This window comes from Camellia sinensis, chromosome 1 (genome assembly GCF_055761805.1).
Source record: "Camellia sinensis isolate YWXY chromosome 1, ASM5576180v1, whole genome shotgun sequence".
Taxonomy (NCBI): Eukaryota; Viridiplantae; Streptophyta; class Magnoliopsida; order Ericales; family Theaceae; genus Camellia; species Camellia sinensis.
The window spans coordinates 76,553,774-76,570,926 of NC_138961.1; the positions used below are offsets into that span (position 1 = coordinate 76,553,774).

The 17,153-nt window shown below is 40.7% G+C and overlaps 2 protein-coding genes across 2 annotated transcripts; both read left to right on the forward strand.

Annotated features, from left to right (window-relative positions):
- Positions 1-5,781: 5,781 nt before the first annotated feature.
- LOC145802968 (uncharacterized) lies at positions 5,782-6,210 on the forward strand. Its single transcript, XM_082895989.1, has one exon. It carries the CDS (start codon positions 5,782-5,784, stop codon positions 6,208-6,210), a length of 429 nt encoding a protein of 142 aa, XP_082752115.1.
- Positions 6,211-12,659: 6,449 nt separating this feature from the next.
- Positions 12,660-13,088, forward strand: LOC145803001 (uncharacterized). The gene has a single exon (XM_082896080.1). It carries the CDS (start codon positions 12,660-12,662, stop codon positions 13,086-13,088), a length of 429 nt encoding a protein of 142 aa, XP_082752206.1.
- Positions 13,089-17,153: the final 4,065 nt, after the last annotated feature.

Genomic DNA, 17,153 nt, shown 5'->3' on the forward strand with positions numbered 1-17,153 from the left:
CACAAACTTCAGCCCATAAAAATAGTTGAAAAAATGTTCAAAATCAGCAAGAAAAGATAGAAAAGAAGTAGTTTAATGGGGCTAAAAATTATACCTCTTGAAGAGGAATAACACTTTTGTTTACAAACCAACAAGTTCTCACTCTCAAGGGCTGAAATTTGGACTCAATAATCTCAACAAGGAAATCTCCAATATTCGTTTAGGAAGTGTAGATAAAGGGTGTATAGGTTGCAAGATAGAGATAAAGAGAGAATTTCAAGAACTTGAGGTTTTGGAATTTTTTGTAACCTTAAACCATGAAGGAAGGTCCCTTATATATAGACAAACAGCCTATCTGTGTTGGAGCTTTTGGAGGATAGTTGGCCAAAAATGTCATGAGGTGCCACGTCTTTGGCAAAAAATATCTGTGTTTTTCACCAGTGGCCGGCAGGCCAGAAGTGTGAATTGCCAGCCACAAATGGTGGCCAGCAATAGAAAATCTACTTCTAGTCCCGACTTCAAATGGGAATATCTCCTTCATCCGGACTCAGTTTTAGGTCTTTCTTAAGTCTAAATTGAAGCCCCAGAAGTGTAGCTTCCAATGGTGGTAGTGTCACATCTAAATTCTAAGTGTGGAAAGAGATATGCCTATTTTAGTAAAGATTGCTCATTTTTATCTTTACCAGATTGATGCCCAACTTCAAACGATCATATCTCCCTTATCTGGACTTGGCTTTATGAGATTCTTGAGTCCAAATTGAAGCCCTAGAAGTCTAATTTCCAATGGTTGTTGCCTCACAACTAAATTCTAAGTGCACAAAGAGATAATCTTGATTTTCTGAAGGCTGCTCATTTCTCTCTTAGCGGTTTGATACCCAACTAGTTTTCTTCTCTCTCCTCCAATTTTCTTCAACTCTAAACCTATAAATAAGAGGTTTTTAAAGAGTTTTCAAAGAGCTCACCTCTCTTCCATTTATTTCCACTTTATCCTTGCTCAGTTTATCGAAAAGTGCAACATTTAACGAAATGTAAGCCTCAAAACATCGTAGAAACATTCAGAAAAATATTTTGAAAGAGAGGGTTTTAAGGTCTAAAATAGTTTTGGTAAAAAATGGGGTGTAAGGTTGGGTTTCGAAGCTCTTCTTGCTGAAGAAATCGAACATTTGTACAGCATAACTTTCATCATCGAGTGATCAACGTGAGGTGCCCAAGCCTTAATGGCAGTAAAAAAATGGGGTGTCTACAGATGGGCTGTGTATGTAGGGAGTGGGAGATCTTTAGGATTCCATCCATACATGCTATGGTTGCTATCTCACACAATAGAATGAATGTGGAAGATTTTGTTCACCTCTATTACTCAAAGCAAAACTATTTGATAATCAGCGGTGGGGTTATACCTCTAATATTAGGCCACACTATGTGGACACTGATAGATGATGAGCCTTTATAGCTACTACGATTAGTAGGAATGAGCCTCTAGCAGGCACAAGTCAGGCCAAGTGGTCTCATACTTTGAAATGCAATTGGTGCAAGGAGTTTGGGCACAATAAGAGGACATGTCAAAGTTGTCTAGTCAAGGGTGGAACAAGTACTAGAGGCATGGGTTTTTTATCTGCGAGAGGAGGCACTTCATTTGAGAGAGGTAGAGGTAGGACTTCATCTAGAAAGGATACTTCATCTAGAAGAGGCATTTCAGCTGAGATAGGTACTTCATCTGGTAAAGAAAACTCTGGCAAGGGCAGGGTAGGGGTAGGAGCAAGAATACACATGTAAGCATCTTTAGTTTTCTTTGCGTATGCATTTTTATTTATGACTTGTGTATTTATGTACTAATTTTGGTTTCGAATTTATACACTAACTTTGGTTTGCAACTCAAGAAATTCCAAGAGTGAGCCCTTCGATGCCTACTCAGTGTGTGACACAAGTCACAAGAACAAAAAGTTAGTTTGGATTTTGTTCACTTCATATTTTATTTAGATAGTAAGGGTACAAAACTAAGTTTTTTTGGCATTTTTTTTTCCCTTTTTGTCCAAATAACTTGACTACTTAATGATGGTCTTTGGGTACATATATTGGACAATGTATAGGTGCAGAACAGATCGTGCATGGTGTTTAACTGAACTATAGGATGATGCACACACTTTTGTTTTTTGTTGTGGCCATCTTGATCATACTTTTGTATATGAAGATATAGAGATATGGGTACTGTTTTATTTAATTGTTAGGCATTGATTGGGTAATAACCCGACCCTCGCACATGCTTTCTGTTATATTCTGAGTCCTCGATTGATACTTTTAAATGCTTACTGTGTAGTTCCGTGATTAAGGAAGTGAAATCCATGTCTATGCATGTCTATCTGTCACATAAGGAAACTATCTGTCACCATTAACACGTTTGAATTAGAAATTGGAAGCCTTAACAGCTTAATTAGGTGAAATTGATTATATATCCGTAATCAGCATAATTTTCAGGTAATATTGAGCATGTTCGCGAAATTTTAATTTTGGAAAGATTAAACGATCCATTTTTGTCTTATATGCCTTACTTATGCCTTATATATATCTCTAAGCCTTTAGGAGCCTTGATCAAAAAACAAACAAACGTGAATACCATTTTTGGGGGAAAAAGAGGAGAAATCAGGGGAGAAGGGATTCAACAAGAAAGCTTGGCAAAATTGTTAGAGGTGTAGGATTGAATTCAAGGTAAGCTCAAATCCTTCTTGTTATGGCCACTTAGAGTTTGTAATTGATGTGTATGTTTGATTCATGTCTAATTCATGCTTGATTAATAAGGGTTTCTCCCTATTGGTTGCTTAGGCATCTAGATTGGGTGTGGTATGAAATTATACTTCAATCTATGGTTTTCTATCACCACTTCATGGAATTATGCATATATTATGTGTTATGTTTCAAGGATATGAAGAACTTGAATCCAAGAATGGAATTAGAGAGGGAGATGGCTTGTTGAAGCTCCTAATCTTGTTTAATTTATGATACTCAAGGTAGAATCCATGTTATAGTGATGTTTGGTGGGAATATTGCATTAATCTAACCTTGGGTTGCATGTAAAAATGGAGTGAATACCAGGTTGGGACTCAAATGGAAGTCCAGAATTTCAGAAATTCGCTTGGTCCGCTCGAGCGTAGGAAAGCCCGCTCGAGCGGGAAAAACCACCTCTCAGCAGTTTTGTGCAATTTACAGTCCGCTCGAGCGGCCAAAGTTACGCTCGAGCGGAGGACTCATTTTCAGGAAAAATTAAATGTTTGTTCAGCTTTGAGTGCTTGTTTCTCTGGTATTTTTAGAATATTTTACAGATGATTTTAAAGCGGTTGTAAGCATGCAAGGTGTAAGACTCAGGAAATGCTTTATAAAAAAGAAACTAATGTATTAATTGTGTGCAGGGCACATTCCAGAAGGAAGCAACAAGCCACCTCAACACTGTGAGTAGTAGTACCTACGTAATGTTATGTAATCATGTCAATGTTTCAAGGCATGTAAGGCAATTATGTTAATGTCTCAAGTATGTATGTACTTATGCATGTTTAAGATATGTTGGTGTTAAAACAAGTTTCAAGTGTATTACAAGGGCCTCGTGCCATATGTTCAAGGGCCTCGTGCCACAAGTTTCAAGTGTATTACAAGGGCCTCGTGCCATATGTTCAAGGGCCTCGTGCCACAAGTTTCAAGTGTATTACAAGGGCCTCGTGCCATATGTTCAAGGGCTTCGTGCCATCATGTTTCAAGGGCTTATAGCCACATGCTTATGTCATAGGATTAGGCCTAGGGCCATTATGAATTAAACGCAGAATCAGACAAACCATGTGCATGTTGCATCTTTCTATGTATTAATGCATTTATGTTTCAAGTTAGACGTCGTTCATTATGTATTACTACTCATTGAGCTCGGCTCACTCTCTATTATGTCTGTTTCTGTAGGTTATCAGTCAGGGGGTCAGTCCTAACTTTGACGCTGTCCCTTTTGTCAACCTTTACATGTTCAGGCACCATACCAGGCCATTTATTTTTGTGAAGCTGCTAAGATATGGGTCTGCTTTTGAGAGCCACCTACGGATGTTGTACTTAACTTTTATATTCCTTTTGTTATGCCCAATTATCGGGCTAGGACTGTAAATGTATATGTTATACACGATATCCAAGGATATAGTTTTAAACTTTATCCGCTTTTGATGATGTATGTAATGCATGAGATCCTGGCATATTAGAAATAGCTCAATGGAGTATGCTTGTATTTTTGTTATATTAATATTTTATGCTTCCGATAAGGCCCCGTACGGTGTGTACACCAGTTTTTATGTCAGGTTTTGCTTAGGTCATGCCCAAACCTTTAGGGGCGGGTTATGGGTCGTGACAGTGGTATCAGAGCACGAGTTGCTATCTCACCCACGAATCCATTGAGCTATAGGGTGTCTAGAAAGGGTTAGGCCTCATGTATGACATCCTAAAAATGTAAGACAAGTTCGATGGCAACATTAAGTGTACTCTGATAATACTAACCATGTCACATTATGTCAATAGTATTTAATTAATTGTTGTGTAGATCATGGTGAGAACAAGGACCGAAGATGTGGAAGATGCCACTTCAGCACGACTGGATAGGATGGAAAGGATGCTTATGGAAATGGCAGACCCTACGGCAACAACAACAACAGCCTCACCAACAGCCGCCACCACCACCAGTACCTCCACCTATAGTGCAAGATTTTCATGCTGAAGACCGAACTATCACTCTCACTAAGGAGTTTAAAAAGATGAAACCACCAACCTTCAAAGGAGGAATAGAACCGATGAAAGCTGAGGCCTGGGTATTGGGCATAGAGAAATTATTTGAAGTCTTTCCCTGCACCGAAGCTCAAAAGGTACAACTAGCTGCCTTCACTCTTGAGGACAAGGCACGGAGGTGGTGGATGCTAACGAGAACAATCCATCCAGAATTAACATGGGACAGATTTTTGGGGCTGTTTTATGATAAGTACTTTCCCCAAAGCATACGGGACAAAAAGGTGACTAAATTTGAAATGCTCAGACAAGGGAACAAGACTGTTGCTGAATATGAGGCCCAATTTGCAGAGTTAGCCAGGTTTGCACCGCATATGGTGGACACGGACTATAAGAAGGCACGGAAATTCGAAGGGGGCTTACGGGGTGCTATCTTGGACCGAGTTAATATGTTGAAGTTGCCTACCTACGTAGATGTGCTGGAGAGGGCTGTTATAGCGGAGGGGAACCTCGGTGCTCAGAACCAGATTACCGAATGGAAAGGAAAGAGGCAAAATAATCAATGGTCAAAGGGAGCGGCTACTCCACCAAACAAGAAACAAAACTCAGGGACTTCAAATACTTTTGCCCCTAATCAGAGTACGATTCCTGTTTGTTCGGAATGTGGGAAGAGGCATCATGGGATATGCCAATGGAAGTCTAGAGCCTGTTATCAGTGTGGCAAAATGGGTCATTTGATAAAGGATTGCCCCCAGAGGAGTCAACGAAATGGTAACAGGACTGCTACTAGCTCAGCAGGGTCTACACCAACTACTAACACCAAGGCACCGGTCAAACCTAACAACAATAAAGACATAGCGAGACAAGGCAGAGTGTTTGCATTGGTTCCAGGAGACGTGCAGAATGCAGCAACAGTGGGTGTCAGGTTCATTTATGGTTCACGGTCATTCTGCTTCCATCTTATTTGACTCTGGCTCTACTCATTCCTTTGTGTCAAAATTATTTGCACAAAACTTAGATAAAACTGAAGAAATACTGTCTTATATGTTATGTGTATCCTCACCTATGGGAGATTCTGTGCTTTGTACTTCCGTTTATTGTGGTTGCGAACTTGAGCTTGGGGATGTCCGGGTTTATGCCAATCTGTTACCTCTTGACATGACTTATTTTGATATTATTCTGGGAATGGATTGGTTGGGTGAATATGGTGCAACGATAGATTGTTTAACTAAACGAGTCAGTTTCCATCCTCCGGGACAATTAGAGTCTACCTTACAGGGGCATGGCGTAATTTCTCCACCTTATTTGATTTCGGCAGCAAAGGCATGTAAATTAATTCAAAAAGGGTGTCAGGGGTATTTATGTAGTGTTTTGGAGGGGCAAGTAGTCAATGGAACTGTTGACATGATCCCAATTGTGTGTGAATTTCCGGACGTCTTTCCTGAAGAATTACCAGGGCAGTTGATAGACCGTGAAATTGAGTTTACCATTTAAGTAGCACCGGGAACTCAACCCATATCAAAGACTCCGTATAGAATGTCGCCAGTTGAGATGAAGGAATTGAAAGTGCAGTTGCAAGGTTTATTGGACAAGGGGTTCGTTCGTCCGAGTGTGTCTCCGTGGGGTGCACCGGTTCTGTTTGTAAAGAAGAAGGATGGAACACTCCGACTTTGTATTGACTATAGGGAACTTAATAAAGTCACAATCAAAAATAAGTATCCATTACCAAGGATTGATGACCTATTTGACCAGCTGCAGGGGGCACAAGTCTTTTCCAAGATTGATCTACGATCTGGGTACCATCAATTAAAGGTCAAGGCTGATGATGTTGAGAAGACAACTTTTCGAACCCGGTACGGTCATTATGAATTTTTGGTTATGCCATTCGGAGTTACTAACGCACCAGCAGCTTTCATGGATTTGATGAACCGTGTTTTCAAGCCCTATTTGGATGACTTTGTAGTGGTCTTTATTGACGATATTCTCATCTATTCGAAGAATGCAGATGCTCACGAGAATCACCTCCGTTTGATCCTTCAAACCCTCCGGGAAAAGAAATTGTACGCAAACCGGAAGAAATGTGAATTCTGGCTACTAGAAGTGACATTTCTAGGGCATATCATCACAAAGGAAGGAGTTTCTGTTGATCCACACAAGATTGAGGCAATCGTAAATTGGCCAACTCCTACTGATGTGACTGAGGTGCGTAGTTTTATGGGGTTAGCTGGTTATTACAGAAGATTTGTTCAAGATTTTTCTAAAATTGATGTGCCACTTACACAACTAATACGAAAGGGAGTTGCATTCGAATGGTCAGAGGAACGAGAATCTGCTTTCCAGGAATTGAAGACAAGGTTGACAACAGCACCAGTTTTGGCCTTACCATCCGGTACAGAAGGATTTGTTATCTACAGTGACGCTTCGCACAAAGGGCTTGGTTGCGTGCTTATGCAAAACGGAAGAGTTATCGCCTATGCGTCTAGACAGCTGAAACTCCATGAGAAGAATTATCCCACGCATGTTCTGGAGCTAGCAGCAGTAGTCTTTGCTTTAAAGATACGGAGACACTATTTGTATGGTAGCACCTGTGAGGTATACACTGATCATAAAAGTCTCAAGTATCTTTTTACTCAAAAAGAATTAAATATGCGGCAACGACGGTGGTTGGAACTTTTGAAAGATTATGACCTGAAGATTCATTATCATCCTGGTAAAGCCAACACAGTTGCAGATGCGCTCAGTCGGAAAAATATGGGGATTTCAGCAGATATGGCGAGTATGGTTACAGGACAAAAGGACTTGGTAATTGAATTGGATAAGGAAGAATTGAACCTTGTGTTACATAGTCAAAAAGCCCTAATAGTAGCGATAGTAGCACAACCAACCTTACTTGAAGAGATTAAAGTGCACCAAATGGAAGATGAAACTTTGAGGAAGATACATGATGAGTTCGAAACAAAACCAAAACCGGGATTCAGTGTGGTAGATTCAGTGCTCAAATTTCAAAACCGACTATGTGTTCCCAATGTGATGAGTCTTAAACAAAAATTGATGGAAGACGCGCATACCTCAAGGTTCTCAATACATCCAGGGAGTACTAAAATGTACCGAGATTTAAAGCAGAATTTTTGGTGGCCAAGTATGAAGAAGGAGATTGCGGAGTTTGTTTCTAAGTGTTTGCAATGCCAACAAGTAAAAGCGGAGCATCAAAGACCTGCCGGATTATTGCAACCTCTTCCCATCCCAGAATGGAAATGGGAACATTTGACCATGGATTTTGTTATGGGGTTGCCACGGACTCCTCGAGGTATGAATTCAATCTGGGTCGTTGTGGACCGATTAACTAAGTCCGCCCACTTTCTGCCAGTAAAAACTCAGTATAACGCAGATAAATTAGCAGAGATTTATGTAAATGAAATTGTGAGGCTTCATGGTGTTCCGGTCTCAATTGTGTCAGACAGAGATCCTAAGTTTGTTTCTAGATTCTGGCAAAGTTTACAGGAAGCAATGGGTACAGAATTAAAGTTCAGCACAGCTTTCCATCCTCAGACCGACGGTCAATCCGAGAGGACGATACAGACTCTTGAGGATATGCTCCGAATGTGTGTACTAGATTTTCGAGACAGTTGGGAAACCCATCTCCCGTTGATAGAATTTGCATATAATAATAGTTACCATTCGAGCATAGACATGGCACCCTATGAAGCTTTGTATGGAAGACCATGCCGTTCCCCCGTGTGCTGGGCTGAAGTTGGAGATAGATCCTTATTAGGGCCTGAAATTGTTCAGTTGACCACTGAAAAAGTTCATGTTATACGGGAAAGGTTGAAAACTGCTTAAAGTCGGCAGAAAAGCTATGCTGATAACCGACGGCGAGATTTGGAATTTGACGTGGATAGCTATGTTTTCGTGAAAGTCACTCCGATGAAAGGACACCTAAGATTCGGGAAAATGGGTAAGTTGACACCCCGGTATGTCGGTCCTTTTCAAATTCTGGAAAAAGTGGGTCCGGTAGCTTATCGAGTTGCCCTTCCACCACATATGAGTCAAGTGCATAACGTGTTTCATGTCTCTATGCATCGTGGGTACCTTCCGGATCCGTCACATGTTATTGACTACCACCAAATTGAGTTGAATGACAAGTTGATTTATGAGGAAAAACCAATTCGCATTTTGGACCGACAAGTAAAACAACTACGAACCCGTGAGATTCCAATGGTAAAAGTTGAGTGGCAAGAACATTACGGAATCGACGCAACATGGGAAAGAGAGGAAGAAATGCAACATCAATATCCACACCTGTTCCAACCCTGAGGTAACTCAAGTTTGGAGGACCAAACTTATTTAAGGGGGGGAGAGTGTAATAACCCGACCCTCGCACATGCTTTCTGTTATATTCTGAGTCCTCGATTGATACTTTTAAATGCTTACTGTGTAGTTCCGTGATTAAGGAAGTGAAATCCATGTCTATGCATGTCTATCTGTCTCATAAGGAAACTATCTGTCACCATTAACACGTTTGAATTAGAAATTGGAAGCCTTAACAGCTTAATTAGCTGAAATTGATTATATATCCGTAATCAGCATAATTTTTAGGTAATATTGAGCATGTTCGTGAAATTTTAATTTTGGAAAGATTAAACGATCCATTTTTGTCTTATATGCCTTACTTATGCCTTACTTATATATATCTCTAAGCCTTTAGGAGCCTTGATCAAAAAACAAACAAACATGAATACCATTTTTGGGGGAAAAAGAGGAGAAATCGGGGGAGAAGGGATTCAACAAGAAAGCTTGGCAAAATTGTTAGAGGTGTAGGATTGAATTCAAGGTAAGCTCAAATCCTTCTTGTTATGGCCACTTAGAGTTTGTAATTGATGTGTATGTTTGGTTCATGTCTAATTCATGCTTGATTAATAAGGGTTTCTCCCTATTGGTTGCTTAGGCATCTAGATTGGGTGTGGTATGAAATTATACTGAAATTATACTTCAATCTATGGTTTTCTATCACCACTTCATGGAATTATGCATATATTATGTGTTATGTTTCAAGGATATGAAGAACTTGAATCCAAGAATGGAATTAGAGAGGGAGATGGCTTGTTGAAGCTCCTAATCTTGTTTAATTTATGATACTCAAGGTAGAATCCATGTTATAGTGATGTTTGGTGGGAATATTGCATTAATCTAACCTTGGGTTGCATGTAAAAATGGAGTGAATACCAGGTTGGGACTCAAATGGAAGTCCAGAATTTCAGAAATTCGCTTGGTCCGCTCGAGCGTAGGAAAGCCCGCTCGAGCGGGAAAAACCACCTCTCAGCAGTTTTATGCAATTTACAGTCCGCTCGAGCGGCCAAAGTTACGCTTGAGCGGAGGACTCATTTTCAGGAAAAATTAAATGTTTGTTCAGCTTTGAGTGCTTGTTTCTCTGGTATTTTTAGAATATTTTACAGATGATTTTAAAGCGGTTGTAAGCATGCAAGGTGTAAGACTCAGGAAATGCTTTATAAAAAAGAAACTAATGTATTAATTGTGTGCAGGGCACATTCCAGAAGGAAGCAACACGCCACCTCAACATTGTGAGTAGTACTACCTACGTAATGTTATGTAATCATGTCAATGTTTCAAGGCATGTAAGGCAATTATGTTAATGTCTCAAGTATGTATGTACTTATGCATGTTTAAGATATGTTGGTGTTAAAACAAGTTTCAAGTGTATTGCAAGGGCCTCGTGCCATATGTTCAAGGGCCTCGTGCCACAAGTTTCAAGTGTATTACAAGGGCCTCGTGCCATATGTTCAAGGGCCTCGTGCCACAAGTTTCAAGTGTATTACAAGGGCCTCGTGCCATATGTTCAAGGGCTTCGTGCCATCATGTTTCAAGGGCTTATAGCCACATGCTTATGTCACAGGATTAGGCCTAGGGCCATTATGAATTAAACGCAGAATCAGACAAACCATGTGCATGTTGCATCTTTCTATGTATTAATGCATTTATGTTTCAAGTTAGACGTTGTTCATTATGTATTACTACTCATTGAGCTCGGCTCACTCTCTATTATGTCTGTTTCTGTAGGTTATCAGTCAGGGGGTCAGTCCTAACTTTGACGCTGTCCCTTTTGTCAACCTTTACATGTTCAGGCACCATACCAGGCCATTTATTTTTGTGAAGCTGCTAAGATATGGGTCTGCTTTTGAGAGCCACCTACGGATGTTGTACTTAACTTTTATATTCCTTTTGTTATGCCCAATTATCGGGCTAGGACTGTAAATGTATATGTTATACACGATATCCAAGGATATAGTTTTAAACTTTATCCGCTTTTGATGATGTATGTAATGCATGAGATCCTGGCATATTAGAAATAGCTCAATGGAGTATGCTTGTATTTTTGTTATATTAATATTTTATGCTTCCGATAAGGCCCCGTACGGTGTGTACACCAGTTTTTATGTCAGGTTTTGCTTAGGTCATGCCCAAACCTTTAGGGGCGGGTTATGGGTCGTGACAGTGGTATCAGAGCACGAGTTGCTATCTCACCCACGGATCCATTGAGCTGTAGGGTGTCTAGAAAGGGTTAGGCCTCATGTATGACATCCTAAAAATGTAAGACAAGTTCGATGGCAACATTAAGTGTACTCTGATAATACTAACCATGTCCCATTATGTCAATAGTATTTAATTAATTGTTGTGTAGATCATGGTGAGAACAAGGACCGAAGATGTGGAAGATGCCACTTCAGCACGACTGGATAGGATGGAAAGGATGCTTATGGAAATGGCAGAGACCCTACGGCAACAACAACAACAGCCTCACCAACAGCCGCCACCACCACCAGTACCTCCACCTGTAGTGCAAGATTTTCATGCTGAAGACCGAACTATCACTCTCACTACGGAGTTTAAAAAGATGAAACCGCCAACCTTCAAAGGAGGAATAGAACCGATGAAAGCTGAGGCCTGGGTATTGGGCATAGAGAAGTTATTTGAAGTCTTTCCCTGCACCGAAGCTCAAAAGGTACAACTAGCTGCCTTCACTCTTGAGGACGAGGCACGGAGGTGGTGGATGCTAACGAGAACAATCCATCCAGAATTAACATGGGACAGATTTTTGGGGCTGTTTTATGATAAGTACTTTCCCCAAAGCATACGGGACAAAAAGGTGACTGAATTTGAAACGCTCAGACAAGGGAACAAGACTGTTGCTGAATATGAGGCCCAATTTGCAGAGTTAGCCAGGGTTGCACCGCATATGGTGGACACGGACTATAAGAAGGCACGGAAATTCGAAGGGGGCTTACGGGGTGCTATCTTGGACCGAGTTAATATGTTAAAGTTGCCTACCTACGTAGATGTGCTGGAGAGGGCTGTTATAGCGGAGGGGAACCTCGCTGCTCAGAACCAGATTACCGAATGGAAAGGAAAGAGGCAAAATAATCAATGGTCAAAGGGAGCGGCTACTCCACCAAACAAGAAACAAAACTCAGGGACTTCAAATACTTTTGCCCCTAATCAGAGTACGATTCCTGTTTGTTCGGAATGTGGGAAGAGGCATCATGGGATATGCCAATGGAAGTCTGGAGCCTGTTATCAGTGTGGCAAAACGGGTCATTTGATAAAGGATTGCCCCCAGAAGAGTCAACGAAATGGTAACAGGACTGCTACTAGCTCAGCAGGGTCTACACCAGCTACTAACACCAAGGCACCGGTCAAACCTAACAACAATAAAGACATAGCGAGACAAGGCAGAGTGTTTGCATTGGTTCCAGGAGACGTGCAGAATGTAGCAACAGTGGGTGTCAGGTACATTTATGGTTCACGGTCATTCTGCTTCCATCTTATTTGACTCTGGCTCTACTCATTCCTTTGTGTCAAAATTATTTGCACAAAACTTAGATAAAACTGAAGAAATACTGTCTTATATGTTATGTGTATCCTCACCTATGGGAGATTCTGTGCTTTGTACTTCCGTTTATTGTGGTTGCGAACTTGAGCTTGGGGATGTCCGGGTTTATGCCAATCTGTTACCTCTTGACATGACTTATTTTGATATTATTCTGGGAATGGATTGGTTGGGTGAATATGGTGCAACGATAGATTGTTTAACTAAACGAGTCAGTTTCCATCCTCCGGGACAATTAGAGTCTACCTTACAGGGGCATGGCGTAATTTCTCCACCTTATTTGATTTCGGCAGCAAAGGCATGTAAATTAATTCAAAAAGGGTGTCAGGGGTATTTATGTAGTGTTTTGGAGGGGCAAGTAGTCAATGGAACTGTTGACATGATCCCAATTGTGTGTGAATTTCCGGACGTCTTTCCTGAAGAATTACCAAGGCAGTTGATAGACCGTGAAATTGAGTTTACCATTTAAGTAGCACCGGGAACTCAACCCATATCAAAGACTCCGTATAGAATGTCGCCAGTTGAGATGAAGGAATTGAAAGTGCAGTTGCAAGGTTTATTGGACAAGGGGTTCGTTCGTCCGAGTGTGTCTCCGTGGGGTGCACCGGTTCTGTTTGTAAAGAAGAAGGATGGAACACTCCGGCTTTGTAATGACTATAGGGAACTTAATAAAGTCACAATCAAAAATAAGTATCCATTACCAAGGATTGATGACCTATTTGACCAGCTGCAGGGGGCACAAGTCTTTTCCAAGATTGATCTACGATCTGGGTACCATCAATTAAAGGTCAAGGCTGATGATGTTGAGAAGACAACTTTTCGAACCTGGTACGGTCATTATGAATTTTTGGTTATGCCATTCGGAGTTACTAACGCACCAGCAGCTTTCATGGATTTGATGAACCGTGTTTTCAAGCCCTATTTGGATGACTTTGTAGTGGTCTTTATTGACGATATTCTCATCTATTCGAAGAATGTAGATGCTCACGAGAATCACCTCCGTTTGATCCTTCAAACCCTCCGGGAAAAGAAATTGTACGCAAAGCTGAAGAAATGTGAATTCTGGCTACTAGAAGTGGCATTTCTAGGGCATATCATCACAAAGGAAGGAGTTTCTGTTGATCCACACAAGATTGAGGCAATCGTAAATTGGCCAACTCCTACTGATGTGACTGAGGTGCGTAGTTTTATGGGGTTAGCTGGTTATTACAGAAGATTTGTTCAAGATTTTTCTAAAATTGCTGTGCCACTTACACAACTAATACGAAAGGGAGTTGCATTCGAATGGTCAGAGGAACGAGAATCTGCTTTCCAGGAATTGAAGACAAGGTTGACAACAGCACCAGTTTTGGCCTTACCATCCGGTACAGAAGGATTTGTTATCTACAGTGACGCTTCGCACAAAGGGCTTGGTTGCGTGCTTATGCAAAACGGAAGAGTTATCGCCTATGCGTCTAGACAGCTGAAACTCCATGAGAAGAATTATCCCACGCATGTTCTGGAGCTAGCAGCAGTAGTCTTTGCTTTAAAGATACGAAGACACTATTTGTATGGTAGCACCTGTGAGGTATACACTGATCATAAAAGTCTCAAGTATCTTTTTACTCAAAAAGAATTAAATATGCGGCAACGACGGTGGTTGGAACTTTTGAAAGATTATGACCTGAAGATTCATTATCATCCTGGTAAAGCCAACACAGTTGCAGATGCGCTCAGTCGGAAAAATATGGGGATTTCAGCAGATATGGCGAGTATGGTTACAGGACAAAAGGACTTGGTAATTGAATTGGATAAGGAAGAATTGAACCTTGTGTTACATAGTCAAAAAGCCCTAATAGTAGCGATAGTAGCACAACCAACCTTACTTGAAGAGATTAAAGTGCACCAAATGGAAGATGAAACTTTGAGGAAGATACATGATGAGTTCGAAACAAAACCAAAACCGGGATTCAGTGTGGTAGATTCAGTGCTCAAATTTCAAAACCGACTATGTGTTCCCAATGTGATGAGTCTTAAACAAAAATTGATGGAAGACGCGCATACCTCAAGGTTCTCAATACATCCAGGGAGTACTAAAATGTACCGAGATTTAAAGCAGAATTTTTGGTGGCCAAGTATGAAGAAGGAGATTGCGGAGTTTGTTTCTAAGTGTTTGCAATGCCAACAAGTAAAAGCGGAGCATCAAAGACCTGCCGGATTATTGCAACCTCTTCCCATCCCAGAATGGAAATGGGAACATTTGACCATGGATTTTGTTATGGGGTTGCCACGGACTCCTCGAGGTATGAATTCAATCTGGGTCGTTGTGGACCGATTAACTAAGTCCGCCCACTTTCTGCCAGTAAAAACTCAGTATAACGCAGATAAATTAGCAGAGATTTATGTAAATGAAATTGTGAGGCTTCATGGTGTTCCGGTCTCAATTGTGTCAGACAGAGATCCTAAGTTTGTTTCTAGATTCTGGCAAAGTTTACAGGAAGCAATGGGTACAGAATTAAAGTTCAGCACAGCTTTCCATCCTCAGACCGACGGTCAATCCGAGAGGACGATACAGACTCTTGAGGATATGCTCCGAATGTGTGTACTAGATTTTCGAGACAGTTGGGAAACCCATCTCCCGTTGATAGAATTTGCGTATAATAATAGTTACCATTCGAGCATAGACATGGCACCCTATGAAGCTTTGTATGGAAGACCATGTCGTTCCCCCGTGTGCTGGGCTGAAGTTGGAGATAGATCCTTATTAGGGCCTGAAATTGTTCAGTTGACCACTGAAAAAGTTCATGTTATACGGGAAAGGTTGAAAACTGCTCAAAGTCGGCAGAAAAGCTATGCTGATAACCGACGGCGAGATTTGGAATTTGACGTGGATAGCTATGTTTTCGTGAAAGTCACTCCGATGAAAGGACACCTAAGATTCGGGAAAATGGGTAAGTTGACACCCCGGTATGTCGGTCCTTTTCAAATTCTGGAAAAAGTGGGTCCAGTAGCTTATCGAGTTGCCCTTCCACCAGATATGAGTCAAGTGCATAACGTGTTTCATGTCTCTATGCATCGTGGGTACCTTCCGGATCCGTCACATGTTATTGACTACCACCAAATTGAGTTGAATGACAAGTTGATTTATGAAGAAAAACCAATTCGCATTCTGGACCGACAAGTAAAACAACTACGAACCCGTGAGATTCCAATGGTAAAAGTTGAGTGGCAAGAACATTACGGAATCGACGCAACATGGGAAAGAGAGGAAGAAATGCAACATCAATATCCACACCTGTTCCAACCCTGAGGTAACTCAAGTTTGGAGGACCAAACTTATTTAAGGAGGGGAGAGTGTAATAACCCGACCCTCGCACATGCTTTCTGTTATATTCTGAGTCCTCGATTGATACTTTTAAATGCTTACTGTGTAGTTCCGTGATTAAGGAAGTGAAATCCATGTCTATGCATGTCTATCTGTCTCATAAGGAAACTATCTGTCACCATTAACACGTTTGAATTAGAAATTGGAAGCCTTAACAGCTTAATTAGCTGAAATTGATTATATATCCGTAATCAGCATAATTTTTAGGTAATATTGAGCATGTTCGCGAAATTTTAATTTTGGAAAGATTAAATGATCCATTTTTGTCTTATATGCCTTACTTATGCCTTACTTATATATATCTCTAAGCCTTTAGGAGCCTTGATCAAAAAACAAACAAACGTGAATACCATTTTTCGGGAAAAAGAGGAGAAATCGGGGGAGAAGGCATTCAACAAGAAAGCTTGGCAAAATTGTTAGAGGTGTAGGATTGAATTCAAGGTAAGCTCAAATCCTTCTTGTTATGGCCACTTAGAGTTTGTAATTGATGTGTATGTTTGATTCATGTCTAATTCATGCTTGATTAATAAGGGTTTCTCCCTATTGGTTGCTTAGGCATCTAGATTGGGTGTGGTATGAAATTATACTGAAATTATACTTCAATCTATGGTTTTCTATCACCACTTCATGGAATTATGCATATATTATGTGTTATGTTTCAAGGATATGAAGAACTTGAATCCAAGAATGGAATTAGAGAGGGAGATGGCTTGTTGAAGCTCCTAATCTTGTTTAATTTATGATACTCAAGGTAGAATCCATGTTATAGTGATGTTTGGTGGGAATATTGCATTAATCTAACCTTGGGTTGCATGTAAAAATGGAGTGAATACCAGGTTGGGACTCAAATGGAAGTCCAGAATTTCAGAAATTCGCTTGGTCCGCTCGAGCGTAGGAAAGCCCGCTCGAGCGGGAAAAACCACCTCTCAGCAGTTTTGTGCAATTTACAGTCCGCTCGAGCGGCCAAAGTTACGCTCGAGCGGAGGACTCATTTTCAGGAAAAATTAAATGTTTGTTCAGCTTTGAGTGCTTGTTTCTCTGGTATTTTTAGAATATTTTACAGATGATTTTAAAGCGGTTGTAAGCATGCAAGGTGTAAGACTCAGGAAATGCTTTATAAAAAAGAAACTAATGTATTAATTGTGTGCAGGGCACATTCCAGAAGAAAGC

Bases quoted from the DNA above. Each gene is read 5' to 3' on its own strand.
- LOC145803001 (XM_082896080.1), top strand. From the start codon at position 12,660: ATGGGAGATTCTGTGCTTTGTACTTCCGTTTATTGTGGTTGCGAACTT.
- LOC145802968 (XM_082895989.1), top strand. From the start codon at position 5,782: ATGGGAGATTCTGTGCTTTGTACTTCCGTTTATTGTGGTTGCGAACTT.